General features: G+C 34.0%; 2 protein-coding genes across 3 annotated transcripts; both read left to right on the top strand.

Annotated features, from left to right (window-relative positions):
- Positions 1–7,835: 7,835 nt before the first annotated feature.
- LOC132269053 (H/ACA ribonucleoprotein complex subunit 3-like protein) lies at positions 7,836–10,362 on the top strand. Its single transcript, XM_059770060.1, has 4 exons — positions 7,836–7,972; positions 8,257–8,327; positions 8,975–9,017; positions 10,001–10,362. The coding sequence occupies exons 2-4, from the start codon at positions 8,274–8,276 to the stop codon at positions 10,096–10,098; spliced, it is 195 nt and encodes a 64-aa protein (XP_059626043.1). The 5' UTR covers positions 7,836–7,972; positions 8,257–8,273; the 3' UTR covers positions 10,099–10,362.
- Positions 10,363–13,270: 2,908 nt separating this feature from the next.
- On the top strand, positions 13,271–24,701 carry LOC132269051 (dolichyl-diphosphooligosaccharide--protein glycosyltransferase subunit 2). Of its 2 annotated transcripts, none has more exons than XM_059770054.1 (20): positions 13,271–13,402; positions 13,495–13,636; positions 14,857–15,049; positions 15,165–15,254; positions 15,503–15,565; positions 15,695–15,764; positions 15,927–15,991; positions 18,255–18,309; positions 18,845–18,972; positions 19,071–19,186; positions 19,541–19,610; positions 20,949–21,053; positions 21,202–21,291; positions 21,392–21,540; positions 22,055–22,166; positions 22,266–22,349; positions 23,116–23,196; positions 23,279–23,503; positions 24,108–24,230; positions 24,427–24,701. In XM_059770054.1, exons 2-20 carry the CDS (start codon positions 13,497–13,499, stop codon positions 24,541–24,543), a joined length of 2,076 nt encoding a protein of 691 aa, XP_059626037.1. In that variant the 5' UTR covers positions 13,271–13,402; positions 13,495–13,496; the 3' UTR covers positions 24,544–24,701. The 2 variants fall into 2 exon arrangements, with proteins under 2 accessions (XP_059626037.1, XP_059626036.1); XM_059770053.1 differs by having other exon boundaries at positions 19,053–19,186.
- The last annotated feature ends 116 nt before the right edge of the window (positions 24,702–24,817 follow it).

Raw genomic sequence — 24,817 nt, 5'->3', positions numbered from 1 at the left:
CACAGAACACAGGTCAATGAGAAAGAGACAGAATAGAACTTGCCTGAGATTTTGATTCAAAACCTTGTCGTCGTCTTTCTAAGCTTTCCGACGACGTCCGTTCACTATCAACCTCCTGCTGTTCGACCTTCCCTCCTCCTAGGTCCGTCCTTTAATCCGCAGCCGAAACCCTAACGGCAAATCCCTCTTTTTTCCTTACAATCTCTCTCTCTCTGTTTTCTCTCTATAATACTGTACGTGCATAGGGTTCTAAAAACCCTTTTGAAGATGTACAACAGCATATATATAGGCACCAATCAAACTGTAATACCCCGTATTTTATTAAAGAGCTTAGTTTATTTAAATTCATTTATGTATAGATTTCTTTACCTATTATTGTGCATGCTACATTATTATATTAAGTTCATTTAATTGTGCATGTAAATTAATTGTGTATGTTAAAATAGTAAATTTATTCATTTAATTGTGCATGTATTATTATTAATAATTTTATTTGTTGGTTATGTTTATATTAAGCAATATTAGTTAATTAAAGTTTTATATTTGTGTTATAAAGTATTATTATGATTATAATGTATTCTTATGTAATAATAATAATAATAATAATGATTAATAATAATAATAATATAATAATAATAATAATTTATTAATAATAATATAATAATGATAATAGTGATAAATTAATCATAATAGTAATAATAAGAATAGTATTATTAAAACAAAGTTATGATGCCAACTTAGTCTTAAGATAGAATTTCCACTATCTTGGTTGAATGAGATGATTTCAAAGAGGACTTAGGGGCATGGCATTAAAGGAATGTGGTTAGGGAAGTTTAGGAATATTAATAATAATAATACTAATAATAATAGTAATAATCATAATAATAATCAAATGATCAAATGTCATGATGGGAACTTGACATAATGGTATCATTTTTGGTTAAGTCAATGTACTTGACTTGGATTGCATGCTTTAAGTAAATGTAGGTGGGAAGTTAGATGGTTAGTAAAATGATATTTGTAATATTTAAATTATATAAATTATTTATATATAGAAGTTAGCCCTTTGGTTGAGGATTCACGTAGGTTGAAGAAGGAAATAATAAAAGTGAGTTCTTGTATAAGACTGAAAGGAAGAGAGAGAAAGAAAGAAGCTTGGACCGATGTAGGGAATTTACCCGACGACGCGCAGACCGGCGGATTTATTTTAAATCCATAAGGCAAGTTATTATCTATTTTTCCCCTTTGAATTAATAAATTAATTGTTTAGTTTATTTATATTATTTTAGAGCATAGAGACCATGTAAGGAGTTTAATAAATTATGAATTTTAGTTTATTAAATTTGTGAAATTTTAATTATATAGGATGGTATATATTTATTTAATATCCTATGAAATTAATAATGGCTGAAAATAATTAAATAAGGCTTTAGGGATTTTTCTAGAATTTTTCGAGATTTTTCTGTAATTTCCGGCGAGGCTCCGGCGAGATTTCCGGCCACCGGCAACGAGGAAAGTGACCGGAGTGATCCCATGTGATGCGGCGCACAAGGCTTACTATGCGCGCGCATCAGTAACGGTTAGATTGGATTTTAAATCACAGATTGATTCGGTATAGCGCAGCACACAATATCATGGTGTACTCAAGTCAGGAGCCGTTGGATTAAGGGATGAGCCTTGGATCGATTCAATGTAGCGCACCCATAGCAAGGCAATGCAACCGGAGAACCAGGAAGCGACACGTCACCAAAGGACCATTGCGCGCGCGTGGCAGCGTGTGCGCGCGTGTGGGCGCGTGAGAGAGTGGGAAAACTTGGCGGCACGTGGGGAAGCTTAGGGCGGCGCGTGGGGGCGCGTGAAGGGCCTTTTCAGCTACTGGAAATTACCAGACTACCCCTAGGGCCATTTTTGTAAATTTCAGAATCTTAAACTTTGATTTTTAGGGCCTGTGTTGGTATTTACGGGTTTGACGGGCCACGAAATTATTATTTTATTACCTGTTAATTATTCTTATGGCCGATTAATCTTTTCTAAACATTTATTGGCTTGTTTACATTACGGATATGAATGTGATTTATTTAACGATATTGTTAAATATAAATAGTGTTATTATTTTATTAAATGGTATCAAACATTACTGTTAAATTAAATAACGCCATGGTTTTAGTCATATAAATTATCCATGATATCTTATGGGATGTTTATACTGTTAAATGATATATAAACCATGATTATTATGCTGTGTGCATTTCAGGAAATAAATGGACTGTTTAATTATGTCGCATTTATATTATATGGATGTGTTGCCATATAGAACCATGTGAGCTGGTTAATAAGTTTAGACTCATTTATACCTTATGCATTCGTTGTTATAGACAGATGTGTGGCTGTTGGGATATGTGGATTAATATTATTGACATGTGTTGCCTAATTGATATGCTCATTATATAGTATATGATGTTTATACTGTTAAATGATATATAAACCATGATTATTATGCTGTGTGCATTTCAGGAAATAAATGGACTGTTTAATTATGTCGCATTTATATTATATGGATGTGTTGCCATATAGAACTATGTGAGCTGGCTAATAAGTTTAGACTCATTTATACCTTATGCACTCGTTGCGATAGACAGATGTGTGGCTGTCAGGGTATGTGGTTTAATATTATTGGCATGTGTTGCCTAATTGACATACTCAGTATATTTATTAATATTATTGGTATGTGTTGCCTAATTGACGTACTCAGTATATTTAGTAATATTATTGGCATGTGTTGCCTAATTGATATGCTCAGTATATTCATCAGTATATTGAGAGGTGTTATCACTGTGTAGTTCGTTATAGTCTGTGTTGTCAGTATCGTGCACCATGTATAATAGCTGATTTCCTGGGTAGGGAAAGACGACACTTAACCACCTAGTGTGAGTCTAAGTGATCACCGTCTATTCTGGTTGAGGTCATATTATGCATTGGGTAGTTCCATTAGGATGTATACAGATATAGTACCCATCCGATTCAAAATGATTAATTTATTTGATTCTCTGATTTGGGTCATAGTAGAGAGGACTTGTTTGTGGGGTTGACCCACCATTGTTGTTATTTCAGGATACGGTCAGTACCCGTTCCAAGGTTGAGGCTAGCAGTGTGGGACCACCATCCGAATTCATCTACTCTTACGATCCAGTTCAGGGTAGAAGTTTTATGTATTACTAGTTTCAGTTTTTATTTACTTTTGACGTTGAACTCTCAGGATTTATATTTAGGGATCCTTGACATAGGATTTCCAAGTTGTAACGGAGTACTATATTAAATAAATGATGGATGGATGTTTTATTATTTAGTATTCCTTCCCTGTCTAAATTCTTTTATTATTATCATTTTGTATTCCATTCTTGTATATTGCCAATTGTTTTTGATATCCTTCGTTTTTCGTGTATAAGCCTGTTCAACTTATGCGTGGAAAATGTTGGGGGTGTCACACAAACCCTAAGCCCAATTTTAATCAGCGATGGAAAACCTAATTAATTCCCAGTCCAGTCGGCATGAAACATAAAAGACTAGAACTCTATTTTAACATTACAATTAGAAATACTACGTTAATCCAACTAATTCCATTTAAAAAGACTAATAAAACATTTAAACAATTAAAAACTAATCATTCAATTACAGGAAATAAAAATACAGTTAAAGAAACAATTAAACAAACAAAAATTCAATTAAAAAAAATAAAACAATGAATCAATTAATTAAAGTAAACATCCAAAATCAAATAATAATTGTTTCCATTTAATACCTATGTAAATAAAACACTTAATTACACATATAATCAAACAACTAGGTCAATAAAATATAAACATGAAATCACATTAAACACATAATCAATTAAGTAAATTAAAATGCACCTAAAACAATTAATTAAATTTCAATTATATCCCTTTGAAAATTAGGGGTATTACACCAGCCACCTCCTCTACAGATTTAAATATATATATATAGGTAGTATGATTTAACCCTGATCCTATGTGTAACATAAGTTTGTACAAAGGAAAAGAAAACAAAATAAAATAAAAGTAAGAATACGTATATATTTATATGTCTGTACGTGATATATATATAAATATACTATATAATATAATTATATATATATAACTTACTATTCTTATACTAATATTATTACCATTAATAATAATAATAATACTATATCCTTATTATACATATATACACAAATATATATATATATATATATATATATATATATATATATACAACTCTCCCTATAAGGGTACATATCCGTACTCATAAAAACTCTTTTCCAAGTAGTCCATGTGACTCAAGTGAGTGGTTCATTATTACTATCAAAATTCATCCTTTTAAAAAAATATAAAATAAAATAAAACATAAAATAATTAAATCATAACAAATAATTACAATTAAACCACACCCATACAACACCCAATTAATCAAAACCCTAGCACCCAACTAAATCAAATAAACAATTAAAACAAATAAACATATAACATGAAGCCACATAAACACATAGTCACGTAAACACATAAAGTACAATAAAATAAATAATGAAATCCCTTTTATATCCTTTTAAAAACTAGGGGTATTACATAGAACAAGCTCACTCCCAACCTCGAATTTCTAGCTCCGCCCTTGCTCTTACTTAAATATAGGTTATTGGTACTTTTTGTGGCCATGTAGTAACAATATTAAAAATGGTAGATGACTCTCAACATGGCTTAACAATCTACACATACACACGTGTGCATTTCTTTATTTGAGTGGTGTTGTGTTTGTTGAGTCGAATTTGTTGATGCAAAATTGTTTTGTCCTTGAATCGTCAAAAATGACTTGATACAAATAGCTTTATTTTTAAATTTATTAATAAAATGATGTCCATTGTACTTTACTTGTTTTTTATTTAACAAAACGAATTAAATAGTCAGGTAGCATGGACATGAATACACCATATGAATACATGGACACCTAAATTTTTAACAAATAAGCTACGAATACGGATGAACATGACTTCATACAAATATGATTTTTTATTTATATAAGTCTATCGAATAAAAATATTATAGAATTTTAATTTATTTCTAATTTATATATTAAGAGTAGCTATGGCATAATTTTAAAAGGGGTTAATTTCACTCACTCCCCCCAAAATTTGGCCATATTACATGTGATGACCCTGTGGGCGGGTGTGCCGTGGGCGGGTGCGAGAGACACTGTCAGGCTACCACACTGGCAAGCTACGGGTGCACAGTCCCACATCGCCTGGGTAGAGGAAAGGTGAAGTACTTATATGTAAGTGTGTCACCTCCAATTGGTATGAGAAAAGCAAAACCGTGCGGGCTCAGGCCCAAAGCGGACAATATCATACCATGTGGTAGAGTGGGTCGTTACAAATGGTATCAGAGCCTGACCCAGCCGGAAGTGTGGCCAACGAGGACGTTGGGCCCCAAAGGGGGGGTGATTGTGATGACCCTGTGGGCGGGTGTGCCGTGGGCGGGTGCGAGAGACACTGTCAGGCTACCACACTGGCAAGCTACGGGTGCACAGTCCCACATCGCCTGGGTAGAGGAAAGGTGAAGTACTTATATGTAAGTGTGTCACCTCCAATTGGTATGAGGCCTTTTGGGGTAAAGCCGAAAAGCAAAACCGTGCGGGCTCAGGCCCAAAGCGGACAATATCATACCATGTGGTAGAGTGGGTTGTTACATTACACTATCAAATATCTTTCGAAAATAACTACAATTCACATTATAAACTTTTATTCCGTTTTTTCACTCACACCCCAACTGTTACTTGAAGCGTTATGCCATGATGTAAAATGACTTAAATGCCCTTCGATTTTGTCAAAATAACATTTTAACCTAAAATTATATTAAAATACCACAGTTTTGTAAATTTACAAAATTATATATATATATATATATATATATATATATATATACACACTGACATATATATACATGTCTATATATATACACATATACACGCAACAGCCCCAATTCCGTCCATCATCGCGGCGACGACCCTTCCCCTTCATCATCTTCCCTGACACGCACATACACAGCAGCTCCAATCCACTACACAGACATATATATATACACACAACAACCCCAATTCCGCCCATCATCGCTGTGGCAACCCTTCCCTTTCACAACTGCCCCAATTCCGCCCATCGTTACCACCCTGTGATTTTTTACGTGAACCCAAATCAGGGAAAAGTTCACAAACAACGGTGAGGATCCCATCTAGCAACCGTGTTCGTTTCTCTGTTCTTTATTTATTTCAAAACTATGAGGTGCTGATTGTGGGTGGTAGTGTGGAGGTGCCGATTGTGGGTGGTGGTAAAAGGTTAAAGAGAGAAAAGAGGACTGGTGGCGGCAACCATGGTGATGGATGTGGATGGTGGTGGTAGGTGGGTGTAGGGGTATAATGGGTATTTAAGTAATCTGATATTTTGGAATAAATGTGATTAAAAAAATTAGGGGTAAAGTTGTCTTTTCCCATCCATTTAACAGAGTTTTTAACGGAAATATAGAAATGGACTAAGTGATAGTTATTTTCGAAAAATATTTAAGGGTGTAATATGGCCAAACTTGAAGGGGTGTGAGTGAAATTAACCTTTAAAAAAATGAAATGTCATTTTTGTAATGATTTTTAGTTCAGATACATCATTATTCCACTATTTTCATTTAGGTCTGTCAATTGATTAGATTCGGATCGGATCGATCAAATTCATATCCGATTTGTTAAGCAAATGGATTATCGGATTCGGATCACTGACGGGTTCTCGGATTGAATGTCGACCTAATTTAAATTCTATTTAGCTCGGACTCGGATCGAATCAGATTCGAATTCGGATTAAATTCGTATTTACTAACATATATAATTATAAAGTTAAATGAAGTGGAGAATTGCTAATATACATAATGCTACATAATATAACTATGCAACCAAATGAATATAATGATAAATAATTAACATATATAAATTTAGTAATATATAACTAATATATATAACATTGACGAGACAGTAAAACACCACACTATTATATATAAAACACCACACTATTATATATATAACACTGTAAGTTTTTTTATTTTTTATTTTTGGGTTACCTCTAATACAATTCTAATAGGAGTATTGATATAAATATGTAAAATTATTGATAAATAATTATATATATATAATTATTTATATGTATAATTTTAATTAGATCGGATCATTATAATCCATATTTGATTTGTCAAGCTAATAGATTATCGGATTCGGATCGTAATTGGGTTATCGAATTTTTTGTTCAATTCATATCCGACAAATCAAATCATCAGGATCCGCTCCATTAACAGATCTACTTCTATTACAATGTCTCTGCTTTAAATGTACAAGTATGATCATATATACAATGCTAATTTTTTTTATTTAAATTAACCAGCTTATTATGTTTATATTATTTCGACCTGTCTTGATTACTCTACACGTGTTTATACATATAAATGTCGACTTAGTGTCGAGCCTATTGGCTATGTGTCTAACTTAATAAATTTTAATTTTTAATTATGAACAAATGAAGCGTCGTATGCGTAAAATGTTAGTATCCAAAGTAATTTAGTTTTCTTGAGCTAATTTATTAATTAATAATTTCAAGTGCACTGTGAATACAATTTTTTTTATATATTTTTTATCTTCTGAAAAAAATATGAATTTATTATTTTATTATCCTTTCTGCTTTATACATATTGCCTCATCATGACGGCACGGTTCAATCCAATTGAGTAGATATCACACACCCGGCCGTTTTCCTCGGTCTTGAATTATTCGGGTTTCAAAACATTGCTGTTGCAGTATAAAAACAAAACTTAATTAGGGCTTCATTAGAAGTTCTAGGGTTTTACTGGTTTGGGTCGCAGAAGTCGAAAGTTCGCCAGTTATTGCCTTTCTCCCGGTAATCGTTTGTTTGTTTGTTTTTTTTTTTTTTTTTCCTGTTCTCTATTATTCACTACTTTGTTTGCTTACCGAGAAAACACAGTAACATGGAGGATAACTTAAAAAATCATGTATAAGTTTATATGAGTGGAATGTATTGTTATACTGGGTTACAAGTTTTTTTAAATATTCCCAAGATTCTCAGTTATTTTTATGTTGTTTCAAAAGTTGATTTTAGTTTGATTTTCTTATTCATGAATATTCTGTTGAATAAATCTCATGGTATTCTTCTGCTTTTTGCAGCTGATCAATTTGCAATAATGTATCTCCAGTTTTACATAAATGAGAATGGAGACAAAGTGTACACCACCAAGGTATGCCATATCGATTCATTCTTGCAGTTTAACTTTAGTCAAACGATATCATTTTTCAATGTTAGTATTTAAGGTTGAATTAAATTGATGTTGTTATATGTAGAATTTCATGCTAATAGTGTTATAGTCTGTTAATTTCTGTAGCTTTTTTTATTCAGTCATCTGCCAATGTTTAATCCAGTAGGTAAAAAAAAAAAAAAAACTGATTTAAAAAAAACTGATTTTGATTAAAAAATTGAAAGAACTTCACAGATACATGTGAACTTAGACTAGGTGATGGGTTTCATATATATATATATATATATTTATTTATTTTTACCCCAGCTGGTTCTATGAAACCTTGATGTAAACTTGGCTATAGTTCTATGCTTTGACTGCATTGCTTTCACAATTGGTTTTTGTTCTCTCGTCTAACTAATTTGTACATTCTGTAATGTAAAATGTTTCCGGCAACAATTTAGTGGAAGCACTCACTTTGTGGAAATAGAAAACTTGTGGCTTGATATTCTGAATAGACTTCCAACAGCATCTTTGCTACTTACCCAATAGCAACATCTATGTTTTATTTAATTTAACACATTTGTCTGGGCTAGTTAATATTTTTGGTTGGTTTCAGCTTTTACATGGTCTTGCATTCTTGTATGCAGAAAGAATCACCACTTGGGTTGGCTACAGAATCTGCTCATCCAGGTAATCTATTTTTCTGATGAATTTGCTCGAGGAATTAGAATTGGGAAAGGGAGTTTTTGACATTTACCATAACACTTTTCATAACATTTGATAAGCATTCAGACCGAATATATAGGCGATACTTGTGGAAGTCTAAAATAAATAAATAATTAATGAAACCCAATCCAGCTTAGCTTCTTTTGAACTTGGTCTGGTTCCTCTTTTATTTTATTGTATTTATTTATTTTTATTGTAAAACAGTTCAAACTGATGCCAAAAATGTTAAGTGTTTTGCAATTTTTATTAATCCAAGTTGTTCTCCTCAAGAGAGATGGCTATCTCTGAGTGGATCTGCCCAACTCAAATGCAGATCTCTGGATGGTCTATAATACAACCACAATCAAGCCTTCTTTTTTCCAACAACTTGGGGTCGGATGGTCTATAATGGTCATATTAAACTTATTTTTTAATCTTTTTGAATGTTTCCCATGTCTCTACAACTACAACTTATTCGTTTATATTTTGCATCATCATCTTAACATGTGTCATCTCATTCTGTTTTAGATCTTTTTGATTAATATGGTTCTAGCATCAAGTGAAATTATGATCATGCATCCAAATTTCCATTCTGAAAATTTTAAGCCAGACTTTTTATTAGCTCTTATCTTATGGAGTTTGTTTTTAAGTTGAGGCAATACACTGCAAATAGTGGGAGCAAATTAGCTAGCAAAAGCAGGGCTTCTGCATGAAGATTTTTCTTTTTCGTTCGTTATTTCTTTTGTTTTCTTTTTATCTTTAAATGATACACATGCTTGTAACGTATGTAGGTAATCTTCATATGCTACTCAGTGATGTCTTTATCCTAATTTTGACAGTCTTATTGTCTTACATTATTGAACAACAATAGTGTAATACAGTTCCTATTCAATTGAAATTCTCAAGAAAAAGATGAATATTCCTGTTTAATTGGTCTATTTGCTTTACACTTTTTTTTTCAACTGCAGCTCGCTTCTCCCCTGATGACAAATACTCAAGGCAAAGAGTTCTTCTGAAGAAGCGATTTGGATTGCTGCCAACCCAAAAGCCACCTCCAAAGTATTGATTACTCCCGGGCCTTCCCTTTGGAGTGTATTTTGTGGCTTGAGCTTTCCTTCTCTGGTGCCAGTTGGTGTGTGAAGTACGTGACTTTTTTTTTGTAGCTGTTCAAATTAATACCAGTATGGTGTGCCTGTGTTTGTGGACCAGTATTCAAATTCAAACCAATAACCCAGTAAAAGGTGTTTTTGCATTTGGTTTATTGAAGAAATCAAATGGCCTTTTATATTGAGCATTACTATAATTGAGAAACCTTGGAATTGTTGGCGAAGTTTCCTGATTTTTTCTTGCCTGGCTTGGCGCTGAATTGTTATTTGCCTCATTAGGGACTTACTCGTGCAGTCAACCCCCTTGTGGTTGGGAAATTTATCGAACCGTCGGCTCCCTTTTTTTAGGTAAAATATTTTTTATTTTTATTTTTCGGTATTTGACAAAGGTTTAGGTCGAGTTTATCAGATGGAGTGTGTAAAATAGTTTGTCGAAAATTGATAAATAAGTAGTATTTGTTAGGTTTTAATATTTTTTTTTGTCGTAACTATTTTACGATAACCAAACACTAAAAAAACACAAAAAAAATATTTTATGCTCATAGAAAGGGAGCCTTAGTTATAAGTGTTACAACATTAGTACCAAACAAAAATTGACAACAGTTTTAGAAATTGTAAGCAACCTAGCGACGGTATATATATTTATGTCTTATGACGTTCAATTGGTCCCTGGAGAGCATAGAGTAGTAATTAATTAATGTGTGTTTCTTTTTTATATTTAAGGCAATTGCATTTTTTTATTTTATTACCATTATATATTATTAATAGGAAATGACAAAACTAGATATGTTTTTAATGGAAACAAATTAAAATAAAATTTGTTAGGATTTTCTTATATACGAATTCCTTCCCATTTTCAAAGCATACTAATTAAAAATAAAAAATTAATTATTTTCAATTCCCTTCGTTCCTATATTTTCAAAGCATACCAGTTGAAAAAATTCTCAAAGCATACCAGTTGAAAAATTAAAGCACAATCGTTCCCTTCTCAACTTTGCAATTAATTTATGTCTATGAAACAATTACTTACTGAATAATCCAATTACAAAGGATTGTAGTACTCTCAAAATATGTTTATTTGTACATGTGTGCATAAAAATGAATTTAAAAACAAGCAAAATCATCAAATCATGTAACCCAATATATAAAATATGAAAGAGAAGGGGAGTGGACCACCTCCACCACCTACCCTGGCATTGCCGCCACCTCCACCGTTGTCACCATTGCGTCGTGGCAATTCAAATGGCGGCGGTGGCGGGGTAGGTGGTGGCAGTGGCGGGGTAGCAGTAATGGAGGTGAAATGGTCGTGGCAATTCAAATTTAATGGAATTGGAAATTTCATTATTTTTATTTTTTTCAGACGTGCTTGACTTTTAACCTTTTATCGTCGAAGGAATTGAAAATAATTACATTTTTTTATTTTTAATTGGTATGCTTCAAGAATTCGGATAAGATGGAAATCCTAAACAACTTGTTTTTAATTTGTTTCTATTAAAAATATGTCTAATTTTGTCATTTCCTATTAATCATACATAATGGTAATAAAAAATAGAAGCAATTACCTTAAATATAAAAAAAAAAACACTGATTAATTAATTAATTAATTACCGTAGGATTAGATTATAAGGTGAGGATTAAAAGTGAGTATGCTACTCTATACTCACTAGGGAGCAATTGGAGAGCAATTGAACGCCACTGTATATATATATATTTAGGTAAGCAAGCAAGTTGTATTAATGAAAAAAAAATCACAAAGCAAGAAAAGACTTACTCTAATCAAACGACTTTAGCAAATTTAATTTAATTTTTTTTAAAAAAAAATTCTAGTATAATTTAAATACCATATTTTTAACAATCAACCAAACTGATTTATTTATTTATTTTATGACTTGAAACATTGTGCAACAAAAAGATAAGAATTTTATTGCAAATATTGCTGCTTCCTGCAAAAAACATGGGAATCTCCCGTAACTCTTGTTTTGCATAATCCACATCTTAATATCATCAATTACCAGTGAAAGATTCGATGGGCTTGGAAATCTCTGATTAACCTCCCTAACCACTTCCAAAGCTTTACACTCAAAAATCTCCTCACCTAGGTCTATGTGTACAGCACATCCTACTTAACATTCTAAAAAAAAAATTCCTACTGAAATTTGCATTTGGTTGATCCACAACTCTACTATGCTCTACTTCAATTGTATCGAGACTAAACCCTATATCGTGAAGTACATAGGGTAAGTCTATTGAATAGATATAGGGAAAATCTAACAAATCATTTTGTGAGAGAAATTTGCTGGGATCCATTTCTGCTAAATTTTTATATAATATCTTCTTCTATTTTAGAGTAATTTAAAATTTGATTTCAAAGCTTAAAACTATTAGGTTAAAGTAGGGCTGCAAATGAACCGAGCTGCTCATTAGCAGCTTGGGCTTGACTTGCTAAGGGTTTGGGCTCGAGGTCGTTCATTAAGTAAACAATTCGAGTTCGAGCTCAATTTTTAAGCCCGTTTACTAAATGAGCAGAGCCCGATCAATGTTAGGCTCAATTCGTGTAGGCTTGTTTATGTTCATAAACATATACTTATATAAGGCTTGTATATGTTCGTGAACAATAAACTTGTTAAGGACTCGTTTACACCTGTTTTTATTTTTTATTTATTTATTGGAATTATTAAATTTTTGGAAGGATATAATAAAAAATAATAATTTACTAAACGAGCCCGACAAGCTTGCAAACGAGCTTGAGCACATTTTAAATACCAGTTTAATTTAATTTCTTAAATGAGCTGAGCTGAGCCCGAGTAGATTTTTTTGAGTTCATCACGAGTCTGAGCCTGAGCAACCTAAAGCTCAGCTCCTCTAGATTCATTTGCAGTCGTAAGTTGAACTAACACCATTAAAAAAAAAACTCCATCTGAAAAGGTTCACTCGAACACTTCCGAATCGAGAGTTTGACATGACACTAAATGAAAATGGGATTACGTCGAACTAACACTTAACCCATTAGATCTATTCACTGCCATCATGCGTCCAAACACTATTGATGGTGATGATAGGATATATCCGGTAAAATCTTATACCAACAAGGGTCCCTTTGTAATTCGAGTGTATAGTCTCTCACTTCATTTTTTTTTTTCGCCAAGTAATATTTTCTCACTTCATTCAGTCTTTTCAAGAACAGTCCAAACAATCCCTCCTGAGTGCACTGGCGCAGACTCGACTAAAGACTCGCGCATAGTGAAGTCGTCTCGATAGTTTGTGGTATGATCTCGCACCTATTCGATTTCTAGGGTTCCTATGAATCAATAAATATAATCTTGATCTTTCTCCTTCATTTTATAATTTTTTCCTAGGAATGGCCAGAAATTTAGGATTTCTGGTTCTAATACTAGCGGTAGCATTGATCTGTGATGCCGCGCTCTTCCATCCGATCTCAGAGTCTCACCGATCTGCCGCTCTAGAGCTCTTCACGCCCGTCGATGGATCCTTCCGAAGGTCAAACTAAACCCTAATTAAACCATTTCCCTTTGTATCTCATCGAGTCTTTTGTTATTTTCGAATTATTTTTGGATTGTATTGTTAGTTTCATTTGATGATTGTCCTGATTAGAAGAAGACTAAATCGGCATTTGATCCATTTGTTACTTGTTCTGCGTTTCTTTATTAATTTTAGTTATTTTGTATAAATTCTTCCAAGATTTTCCGTTCGATTGCTTATAAAACACTCGATAAGATAAGGATGTGGAATATTGAATTTTTGTGATTTCGTAATTTGTTTGGATTTCGAAGACTCAACTCAAATAAACCAGATTGTTGTATAAGCTCATATGGGTGGTTTCAGTGAAAAACTGTGTCATGCCTTTCGTTTTTTCTTTTTTACTTTCTTTTTCAGCAATCAAATGGATAATTAAGTGGTTGGATAAGAATATGATTTGCTGTCTACACTCTTATTTGATTATAAAGGGCACATCATGCGACATGGTTGCTTCCGTCCATTTCCCTGCCATTTTTGTCATTATCGCATTACGTAACGTAGCATACTGCATCTAGTTTGTTCTGGGGCTAAACGATTGATTAGTTACACTCATTGCAAGACATTGATTAACTACTAACTTCATTTCAATTTCTACTTTCATTTTTGGAGCTTAGAGCATGGAGGCAATCCTCATACTCATTCATATTATCAGGGACGGACCCAAGAAATTGGGTAAGGGGGGCAAAAGTGAAATGTTTTTATAATTTCGGGGGTACACTAAAATTTCATTGATATATAATTGTAATATGGAAAAATTCCTAGTATTTAGTGTTAATTTTTTTTTTTTTTTTTTGAGGGGGGCAGGAGCCTCTTTAAGTCCGTCCCTGCATTGTATTATCTTTGCAGTAGCTGGTGTGTTGGTTTTCATTTCTATATATATATTTTTTCAAATTTCTTTCCCCTATCTGTTATAATCATGCATATGATTCCCCTTCCTCTCTCTCTCTATCTCTCTCTCTCTCTCTCTCTCTCTCTCTTTGTTTTTTTGTTTTTGTTTTTTAAATGACATCGGTTGTTGCCAGTTCTAGTTTAATGTGCAAAGCAACAACCGTATTAGTATATATATTTGCATATTCCATCTTCCACTTTAACAATAATTTTTTTAAGAAGCAGTGAATTTTGAACTTCGCTGGTTGAGGGCGAAGTGGTAAACAACTATTTGATTTGTTATATGTTTACAGCTTAGAAGAAACATATGAGGCTTTAAGAATGTTCGAAATTCTCGGAATTGAGGAAAAGCCTGATGTAAGGGCTTCCACTTGCCCATCTGTGGTGGATGCTCTTGGGTCATCGTCTTCAAGTTTGAAGGATTTGTTACATGCTTTGAGAGTTAATGGGCTATTAAATTGCCAGATCAATGAGGAAATTTTTGCGGTATTTTTATTCTCCAAGCACTAATCAGTTGTTCTTGGTTTGAAGTTCATTTATGCTTTGTGTACTATAGATATGCCAATGTGTTGCATTGATGCTTATAATTCTTATCTGTAAGGGCATCGCTTCGAGACTTAAAGCATCTGTCAATGATGCAAGTTCGCTGCTTGACTATTACTACTCAATAGGAAGTTTGGTGCTCATCAAGGTAATTAATACGCTGGATACTGATTTAGTTCTTAATTCTGCTTTATGATCTAAATGTTTCCAATTAATAAAATTACAAATGTTGTTATCAAGTAATTTCTTTTCCAGTCTTATAGACTTCTTTATATACTTGTCAGTCTGCTGTTTATCTTCTTTTATATTATTGTTGAAGAATCATTTTGAAATTCTTACATTTAATCTACGTCCTACTTTTTGCATATTGTTGTATCTCATTGATTTTCTGTATAGGACCAATCTTCTGAAGTTGATGTACTTCTTGGAGATGCTGAAGAAATTTTCCGATCCATAAAGGTTGGTATATACAGCTACATGGTGTTATATTGACGCTCTAGAGGACTTCTATATCTGGTTTTCCGTGCTTTTCTTAGAATGTCAAACTTGTTTTGTGAGTGATTAAATTCATGTTGGAAAATATTGCAGGCTCTCAGTCAGAGTGATGGAAGATGGCGCTATAGTTTTAATAACCCTGGGTCTAGTACTTATGCTGCTGGTAATTATGTGTCTCCAGTGAAGCTAGATATTATATTATTCTATTGTTGTTGACTATTGTAAATAAAATATATGTATTTTCTTGCTGCACTGAACTCCTGTCTTTCCCATAAGCCTTACTTGGTTGGTACTCATCTGCCTGGCTTTATGAATCTTCTTGCAGGAATAGCTCTTGAAGCACTTGCTGGAGTTGTTTCATTAACATCTAATGAGATTGATCACTCTCTGGTGAGTTGAACTATATATTTGTTTTTGCTCTGGATTAAAAGTCTGTGATTCTTGTAACTCATTTGCAAGACATTGTCAAGCTCATTGGATCAGTTCATATATCAGTTATTGTTGGCACATATTTTTGTATACACGACATAGGATGGTGTTAGTCATGCTTAGGTGAGGATATTGATATTCTCAAGGTTGCTCCGATTGGATGATTAGTAAGTGTGAGTTTAGCATTGCAGCTCTGGTTGCAAGCACACTTTGTCCATTTTGGTGGTTTCTTATGGTTTGTTAGCTGGTAGAACATTGTCTGGACTTGGAAACTACGTCTTTCCCAACCCTTTAGAGAGGGGAAAAAGTCATGAAGGAATATTTGTCCCATGTTCTATTGCAAAATGGATTTTTGGAAATTATATTCTTTTGCCAATTTATTCATAATTTCATTCATAATGAAGTTTATAACATATCAGTGCTAAGGTAGCAAACAGGCAACACTATCTATTATTGGCCATCAATTGATTCACTAATTACCCGTGTGTTTGGGTAGTCTTTGGGCCATCATCTGTGCTCACCTGAGCCCTATTGGAAACTACTGTACCGTGTGGAGTTCCATATTTCGGTCTGTGGTATAGGTGTAACTTGGGGGCTAATATTGAAGTGGGCCCCGAGGTTAAAGCCCTACTAACTTGTAAGAATGAAGTTCCATTTTTAAACAATTAATTTGATAATTAAAGGTTAGAATATTGCTTTGTGTAAATTAAATTGGAAATATTTTTTCCTGGCAGTTACTAGTGGATACATATATACATCCCAATCCTTCCCTAGAAATGCTTTGTAGAAAATAAAGAAAATGTTGTACCCAACCCCCTTTCGATATCATAAAAATTGCTCGTGCTTCTGGTCTCATAGTATGTTTTTATCTTACAGTTCTAATGTTCTATTGAGAAGCCACTATAAGCTCTAAGGGTGTGTAGGTTCAACTAACAAATAGAGTATTGTAATAGCATAAATTTGATAAAGGCTTGGGGAATTAGGGTAAATTTCTTTTTGCTTATTACTTCCAACTTTCTTGATCTTACAAGGGTGGAGGAATAGGTGCTGGTACTGAAAAATTGTCTCCGCCTGTAGGATTACCGATAGAAAAGGAGTCTTGACAAGGGAACAAGTCTTTCACATGTAAACTTGGATTAGTACTCATATTTGTAAATCGAATATGAGGGCGGGCCTTGGTTCAATAGTAAGGTTGCTTCATGATGACCTAGAGGTCACAAATTCGAAATGGGAAAAAAGTCTCTGTGCACGTGGAGGTATCCCTCCCTGGACCCCACAAAGGCTGGAGTATCGTGCACTGGGCTGTACCATTACTGGATGGTAAATTAAGTAAATTTGTATTAGGTCAATTTATATATAAAAAGAAGTAAATATGAATTAGGTCTAAATTTATGAATGGTATCTTATGATCCAGTGGATTGGGCATGCAAATACGAGGGTAAGGTCATGAATTCGAAACAGAAAAGAAGTGTCTTTGCATGCGGAGGTATCACTCCCCCGGACCCCACAAAGGTTGGGAGTCTCGTGCACTGGGTTATGCCCGTTATTGATGGAAAATCAAGTAAATATGTATTAGGTATATTTATTTATTAAAAAAGTAAATCTGAATTTGGTCTAAATTTATGAATGATATTATATGATCCAGCAGATTGGATTTGCAATTGTTTGAAGGAGTCTTTTGGGTAATATTCAGTCCATGCACGAACGATGACATAGCCTCCATTGAATTCATGATCTCTACGATGAACATCTACGGCTATTTTGTAATTTTCATTACTAAGTTTTTTGTCATATATCGGCGTGAAGATCACAAATATGTTGTAGGTGTGGCCACAATGTAGCCTCTTATTCCTATTGATGTAATTCGACAAAGAGTATCACCTATTATTGAAGAATTAAACCATCCTTTCAAATACTGCCCTATTTTAACCCTGGATGTCTCACTCTTAACAATTGTTGCATTAAGACATGGAATCACTTGTCAAAAAGGAAAAAAAAATATTTAAAAAAAAAAATTGAGAACATATATCGTATGTTTTGGAGTCGATCTTTTTTGTTCATATACTGATTTACTTGCTTTTCTTATTTTCTGAGTAATTTTATCCACTTGTACATCTTGTTTGATGTTGTATTTGTTGGTTTACTTTTTTTCCACTACAGTTGAACCAAACTTTTTTTTTGTTTATTTCCATATTCTAACCTGACATTTGCTTAATATTGACAGATTTCTACGCTACAAAATGATATAGTGAAGCTTTTTGACAGTATTGAGAAATATGGTATGTGGTTTGTTTTGTTAAGTGTGCATTTGTTGGAGTTTAACTCCCGAATATATATATATATTTGTGCATCTTGATTGTCGTATTTTATTCAGCGCACTTAAATAGGTTCTATATCAACAAAAGAAGTCTTTACTTGCACTCGTTCATCTTTGTAGTAGTTAGTTAATCACTTTTCTTATGTTTGCCATCAAGCTGTTGTAGTCATTTTTTGCATTTATCTTAAAATTCTTCATATATGGTGGACAATGAACATGTTCACATGGCCTAGCTGAATCCTTCCTGAGATATCTTTGGCTTCAGAGCTAAAGATCTTTAATTTTAAGAAGTGTGTTGTCAAAATTGATTTCAGTTGTCTTCCTCTCTTCATGCATGTTTCTAGTAGAGATGCCCTTGAAGACATGAATGACTATTCTATTGCACATGTATATTTAACACATTTGAAGTGGAGTTGCAATGTATCACATTTGATTTTTGGAGATCATATATTATTTCTATTTCTTTCTATATATTTAACTCCTTCGTCATTTTGTAGATGATGGGGCCTATTATTTTGATGAGAAACTTGTTGATACACAAGAACATCAGGGTCCTCTTTCAGCTACATCGTCTGTAGTTCGCGGGCTTACAGCTTTTGCAGCTTCTACTTCTGAAACTTTAAATGTGAGTAGGAGCATACTCAATGTTGCAGGGTTTATTCAGTGCTTTCATTAATTTTTAATTTACTAAAATATCTTCTAAAGCTTTGGCAAAATTTGCAGCTTCCAGGGAACAAAATACTGGGTTTGGCAAAGTTTTTGCTTGGCATTGGAATTCCTGGCGATGCCAAAGACTTGTATCACCAAGTTGATGCATTAGCTTGCTTGGAAAACAATAGGCAAGTAATCAATGCACTCCATCTGGCATTTTTCACTAACATCGTCTAATGATGTGACCTTTTCGTTTGCATGTGTGAAGAGTTCGTTTTAGCATGCATTTTCCTACTACTTTTGCTTGGATAATGCTTGAAATGTCGTGTATCTAGTAATTAGTTTTTACTTTAGTTTTGGCTCTTTACTTTTTATTTTATATCTTGCTTGTTAACGAAAAGTGGAAAGAGTTGGATGTGGCATCTATACCACCAAAATATATCTTGAAATCTATGAAATTAATTTACTCTTATGCTCTGTGATTTTTTACTGCATTAATCCATTGTTATCTTAAGTAAGAGCATTTTAAATAATTTTTGCAGGGTGACCATTCCATTGATTTTATCACTTCCATCTACTGTGCTTTCGATGACTGCAAAAGACCAGCTGAAGGTGTTTCATATCTACCTGATCTCTTATAACTTTTTTTTTTTATATCAAGAATGTTGGTTTCTCTTACTTATTGTGGGCAAAGTCTTGATTATTAAGTATGTTGGCATATGTTATGCTATGATCTTCCCTGTGTCTGCCTTGTTCTGGATATTTGGTGCACTACATTCTTCATCAGCATTCATGAGACTCTCTTTCTCTTAGTTGATTTTTATTTATTTTTTTTATTTTTATATTTTTGAATGTAATCGGGATAGATCTATATTGTGTTTCCATCATGACAAGATGGATTCAATCAGGCAATAAAGCCATTTGGAAGATTATAAACACTATTGAGCTACCATCAGCAAAAAAATACAAATGCCTATGCACAATTTTATCACCCACACCAGTTCAGGAGAAAAAAAAAAAGGCATGTCTTGATGTCCTTTAGTTATTGATAGTTGATATATTTTGTCTTTTATTTCTGCATACCTGTGGCTAGGGGTGGCAAATTACGACACGACACGAGTTAAATGGGTTTGGGTTATAAAAGGGTCGACACGATTAAACCGTTTACTTAACTGTGTTGGATTAGGGTCGAGGGGTTCAACCTGTGTAACCCATTTATGACCTATTTAACTCAACATGATATAATCGTGAATATGACCTATGGATATGTTACCTGTTTAAACCCAATTACTATGGATAGTTAAGTCATTTCAACATAAACCTTGTCTATGCCTTATGATTTTTCTTTTTATTTTGAATATTTGGGTTAAATTATGACAATTTTTTTCTATTATTTAGCATTTGATTAAATATTAAATGTCTCGTTTTGATAAACAGGTCATTAAACGGGTTAACACGTTTGCCTGTTTAATAAACGGATTGTGTTAGTGTTGAGGATTCTTGACACGATTATTAAATGGGTTGGGTTTGGGTTTTCCTATTTAGTATAATTCCTTTACATCAACATGACATGACATGAACACGACCCATGAACACGAATTGCCACCCCTACTTGTGGCCTTGTTGAGTCCCCTACTTCCCTCTACCCCTCCACCCACTTTGCACTTGGGTTCCTTTATGTGGCTTTTGATTTCATAAATTTTAAGCACAGATTTCAATTTGTTTATTATTTTTTATTTTTTGGTTAATGTACAAACAGTCTGCTATTCACATTCATTGACCAACTGCTTGTTCAATTGTCTCATAAATCCTTGCTTCTTCAATTGTGCATCTTATTTCTATTTACATGGTTCTCTAAAATATACAGTACCATTTTATGCAGAATTTTATTGATTAACTTATATATGTTCCATACTTATTTCTGAGCTTGATGTCGTCCTGCTTTCTCAGGTTAGAGTAAATACTGTGCTGGGATCTAACGCGCCTCCTTTATCAGTAAAACTCACGCAAGTTTCAAGTTCTAGTTCAAAGGATGTTTCTATTATTGAGAGCCAGGTAATGAGTGAACATGCCGTTTGCTTTCCGTCAGATGCACATTATTTCTATTTACTACTATATATACCCTGGATATGACTCTCTAACCAGCTGATAGCATAATTTGCCTGATTTACACCTGAATGCTACTGGCATTTCCATGATTCAGGATCTTGGGTTTGATCCTGAACAAGCTGTTCATTTCTTGGATGCTTTGCCGGATAGTGTTGATGTTGGGAATTATGTTTTTGTTTTTGAGGTAGTTTTTTCCCTTCTCCTCTCCCCTTCATCTCAGACATATCAAAGTAGATCATTTTCCTCTTTAAATTTGTGATATTTTTTTCCTTTTCTGTTTTTAGATTGTGCTTCATGATCCAGAACACAAGAAAATATATGCTACTGGAGGCAGAACAAGAGTAACAATATATGTTACGGGTGTTATCAGAATTGACAGCGCAGAAATTGCTGTACTTGACAGTGATCTTGGGAGTGTAGAAACTCAAAAGAAGTATGTCATATACATTTCTTGAATGTGGACATCATTTTATTTTTTTACTTCTCTGGCCCCCTCCCTCTTTTTCATTAATCTCAGAAATTCTTGATGTCTAGTTGTCTACCTATACTTCTCAACTTGTGATAGCATAGTCTCCTTGTTTCCACTGTTGTGCATTTTCCTATTCCCTGTAATGCCATATGTTGCTCGCCAACCCTGTTTATTCGAACACTGGTACTTTTTTGTAGTGATTTTTTAGATTTTGGATTAATTGTACATGGAATCACATTCTTGAAACTTTACATGTCTAAATGTCATGTTACAGTTGGTGAGAGATTTATTGCGTGACAAGAAAAAGAAATGTACTACTTGAAATTAAAAGAATGTAATTGTGAAAGGAAATGTATTAGGCAGTAGTGCTTATAAGATACTTTTGAATATTATACTTAATCTTGTCACTATATGTTACTATTTTTCTTTCTACTTTTGACAAAATATTATCTGCTCATGTTGTGGTTTGTTTTTCCAGGCTAGATTTAGCTGGAGAGGGTGATCTTTCTTTATTTGCAAACCACCTTCAGAAGCTGCATTTATCCTTCCAATTGACCACTCCACTTGGACACGCATTTAAGCCACATCAGGTTTATGTTATTAATTAATTAATTATTATTATTATGTTTTACCTCCATAATGATATTATTCCACACATTCCATCTGTTGAAATCTCTGTTTGCGTGCAGGCATTCCTGAAGTTGAGGCACGAGACCAAAGTTGAGCACATATTTGTCCTGGTGAACTCTGGGAAACAGTTCGAGATATTACTCGTAAGTCCTTTTGGTCTATAATATCTTTGAGTTCCATGCTTTCTCCATTTATTTTCCCTGATGGAAACCTGCTGCAATGCGTGTTTGGACCTATATAACTTCATGATTGTACAAAATTTAAGCCTAAGCCTAAACTTTCGAGTTTTGTCCTTTTTGTCAATATTATCTTTGGGTTCCATGTTTTCTGCATTTAGTTTCCCTGATGGAAACCTGTTGCAATGCATGTTTAGAACCTATTTAACTTTGTGATTGTACAAAGTTTAAGCCTAAGCCTAAACTGAACCGACTGTGAAAGGAAAAGAGTCACTGCCCAGTGATCTTAACTGAAGTGACGTTGGTAGACTTTCGAGGAAGAGATCCTTCCCACTGACTAAGCCTTGGTAGTGATCTTCCTTCTGCTGTCAAAGGAGGAAGAACTACCAGCGGATTGGGATTGTATATATTCTGTCCTTTACTCCGCTCACCTCCTCTTGTGGTCGACTCTTCTCCAGATCCCTGACTGGTCTTTGACTGAAGAGTCTTCAGATCCTGTGTGAGCAAGTTATACTAGCAATTTGCTGCGTCATGTCCATTCTTGTTACACATATGATATGGCTACAAGCTTGTGTTGTAACAACACTTGCTAATGGATATCAACTAGTTTAACATAATCTGGTCCGATTTGGTTCTAAAAGAGAGTTAAATCTGAATTTGGTGAAACTTATTACCTGTTTTTTATTGTTTTAATTATTTTCCTTATGTTGCCTGGAAATGCATTCTTTTTTAGGATTTTCTTGGGTTGGTTGAGAAGTTCTTCTATCTCTCGGGTAGATATGATATTCAGCTTACAGTTGGTGATGCTGTCATGGTAAGTACGGCCTTCTTTATTTATTTAGTTATTTATTTTTATCATTTCTCACATTCTAAGCATGTCATTCTCTTTTTTTCAGGAGAATTCTTTCTTACAAGAGCTGGGCCATGTTGAATTAGATCTCCCAGAACCACCTGAGAAGGCGGCCCGCCCTCCTCTGCAATCTGTTGATCCTTACTCAAGATATGGAGCCAAAGCTGAGATAACCCACATCTTCAGGGTTGCAGAAAAGCTTCCACCTCAAGAGCTCTCTCTTACATTCCTGGGCCTTATTTTCTTGCCCTTCATTGGCTTCTTGGTTGGGGTGAGTACTTTTTTTTTGGCTCTAGATTCATTATAGGACTTTCTCAAACGGAAGGCTTAATCAATCCTAAGCCGTCTCACCTTCTTATAGCTTGAGCCAGGGCCCAGGGGTTATCGAGGTGAGTCCTAGGTGTATAGGTCCTTAATGCATTCCATTTAATGTGGGCATTTCTGAGAACTAGATTTCTTGCACATCTGTTTGAATATGAGAAGCATGAGAAAAAGCATATATCCCTGATGCTTTGGCTGAGATTAAGTTGGTTTGAGTTGGTCAGTATATAATGTGGGTTTGGAACTGGCTCCACTACTATGGTGTTCCATTTTGAAAACTTATGTCATGCGTGCGTGTATGTAGTAAATTGGAACAAGTTGGTTGAATTCTCCTATGTAAAACATGCTGATATTTATCTTTTGAGCTTTGCCCATATTGGTGGTTTTCGATCTTTTATTTATTAATTATATTATATTATATTATTATTATTATTGTGATGCTATACTTTCCTAATGGAGATAGATATTTGTTTTTAACTACTAGTGACTACCCAACTTCCCAACTGCTTTTCAGATATTGTTTTACATTGCATATTTTTTGATCTCTTTGACAGCTATTGCGTCTTGGCATGAACCTGAAGAGCTTCCCCACATCAACAGTCCCTGCCGTATTTGCCATCCTTTTCCATTTTGGAATTGCAGCGGTTCTCTCTCTATACGTTCTTTTCTGGTTGAAGGTCTGTGAAACTAACTTCTTTCGTCTTCTTTTGTTGGACTTCGGAGCCCTGTCTGTCTGTCACGAGGTTTCCAACTAAAAAGTTAAATCTTTGTTACCTGGTCAATATATATTGTTGACTTCTCAAGACATTGTAGCCCTTGCTCTCACCACCTCCGCTATTTGACTGTAATTATTTGTTATTTCTTTGCACGCAGTTGGATCTATTTACGACATTGAAAGCACTTGGAATATTGGGGATCTTCTTAATGTTTGTGGGACACAGGACCCTTTCCCACCTCGCCTCAACATCAGCCAAGTTGAAATCTGCCTGATTTAAGAGAATTGAGGAAACACCTTGCTTAAAGAGACATATAGTGGGTTTACAACATTTTGATTCAATTTTGTTGTAGGACAATTCGAGTAAACTATGTAACAGTTAATGTTTTTAGTACTCTAATTGTTAAAGAAAAGCTGCATCCATGTTCTCTTATTTCTTTTCCTTGATGAGGCTATTGTAGGCGTTAAGTTGTGTTTGGGAGAAACTTCATGGAAGAGTTACCGCACAGGGTTGTCGAGTTGGATAAGCTGAGATCTGGGAAGCATAAA

Source organism: Cornus florida, unplaced genomic scaffold (genome assembly GCF_030987335.1).
Source record: "Cornus florida cultivar Cherokee Brave unplaced genomic scaffold, ASM3098733v1 CherokeeBrave_3.0.0_Hap2_Chr08, whole genome shotgun sequence".
Lineage (NCBI taxonomy): Eukaryota > Viridiplantae > Streptophyta > Magnoliopsida > Cornales > Cornaceae > Cornus > Cornus florida.
The sequence above is the reverse complement of the archived record's forward strand: the minus strand, read 5'-3'. Positions and strand labels throughout refer to the sequence as shown.

Coding starts and splice junctions, on each gene's coding strand:
- LOC132269053 (XM_059770060.1), top strand. CDS start 8,274: ATGTATCTCCAGTTTTACATAAATGAGAATGGAGACAAAGTGTACACC. Junction 8,328..8,974: donor ACAAAGTGTACACCACCAAG/GTATGCCATATC, acceptor TCTTGTATGCAG/AAAGAATCACCACTTGGGTT. Junction 9,018..10,000: donor TACAGAATCTGCTCATCCAG/GTAATCTATTTT, acceptor TTTCAACTGCAG/CTCGCTTCTCCCCTGATGAC.
- LOC132269051 (XM_059770053.1), top strand. CDS start 13,497: ATGGCCAGAAATTTAGGATTTCTGGTTCTAATACTAGCGGTAGCATTG. Junction 21,054..21,201: donor TTTCTATTATTGAGAGCCAG/GTAATGAGTGAA, acceptor TCCATGATTCAG/GATCTTGGGTTTGATCCTGA. Junction 21,292..21,391: donor ATTATGTTTTTGTTTTTGAG/GTAGTTTTTTCC, acceptor TTCTGTTTTTAG/ATTGTGCTTCATGATCCAGA.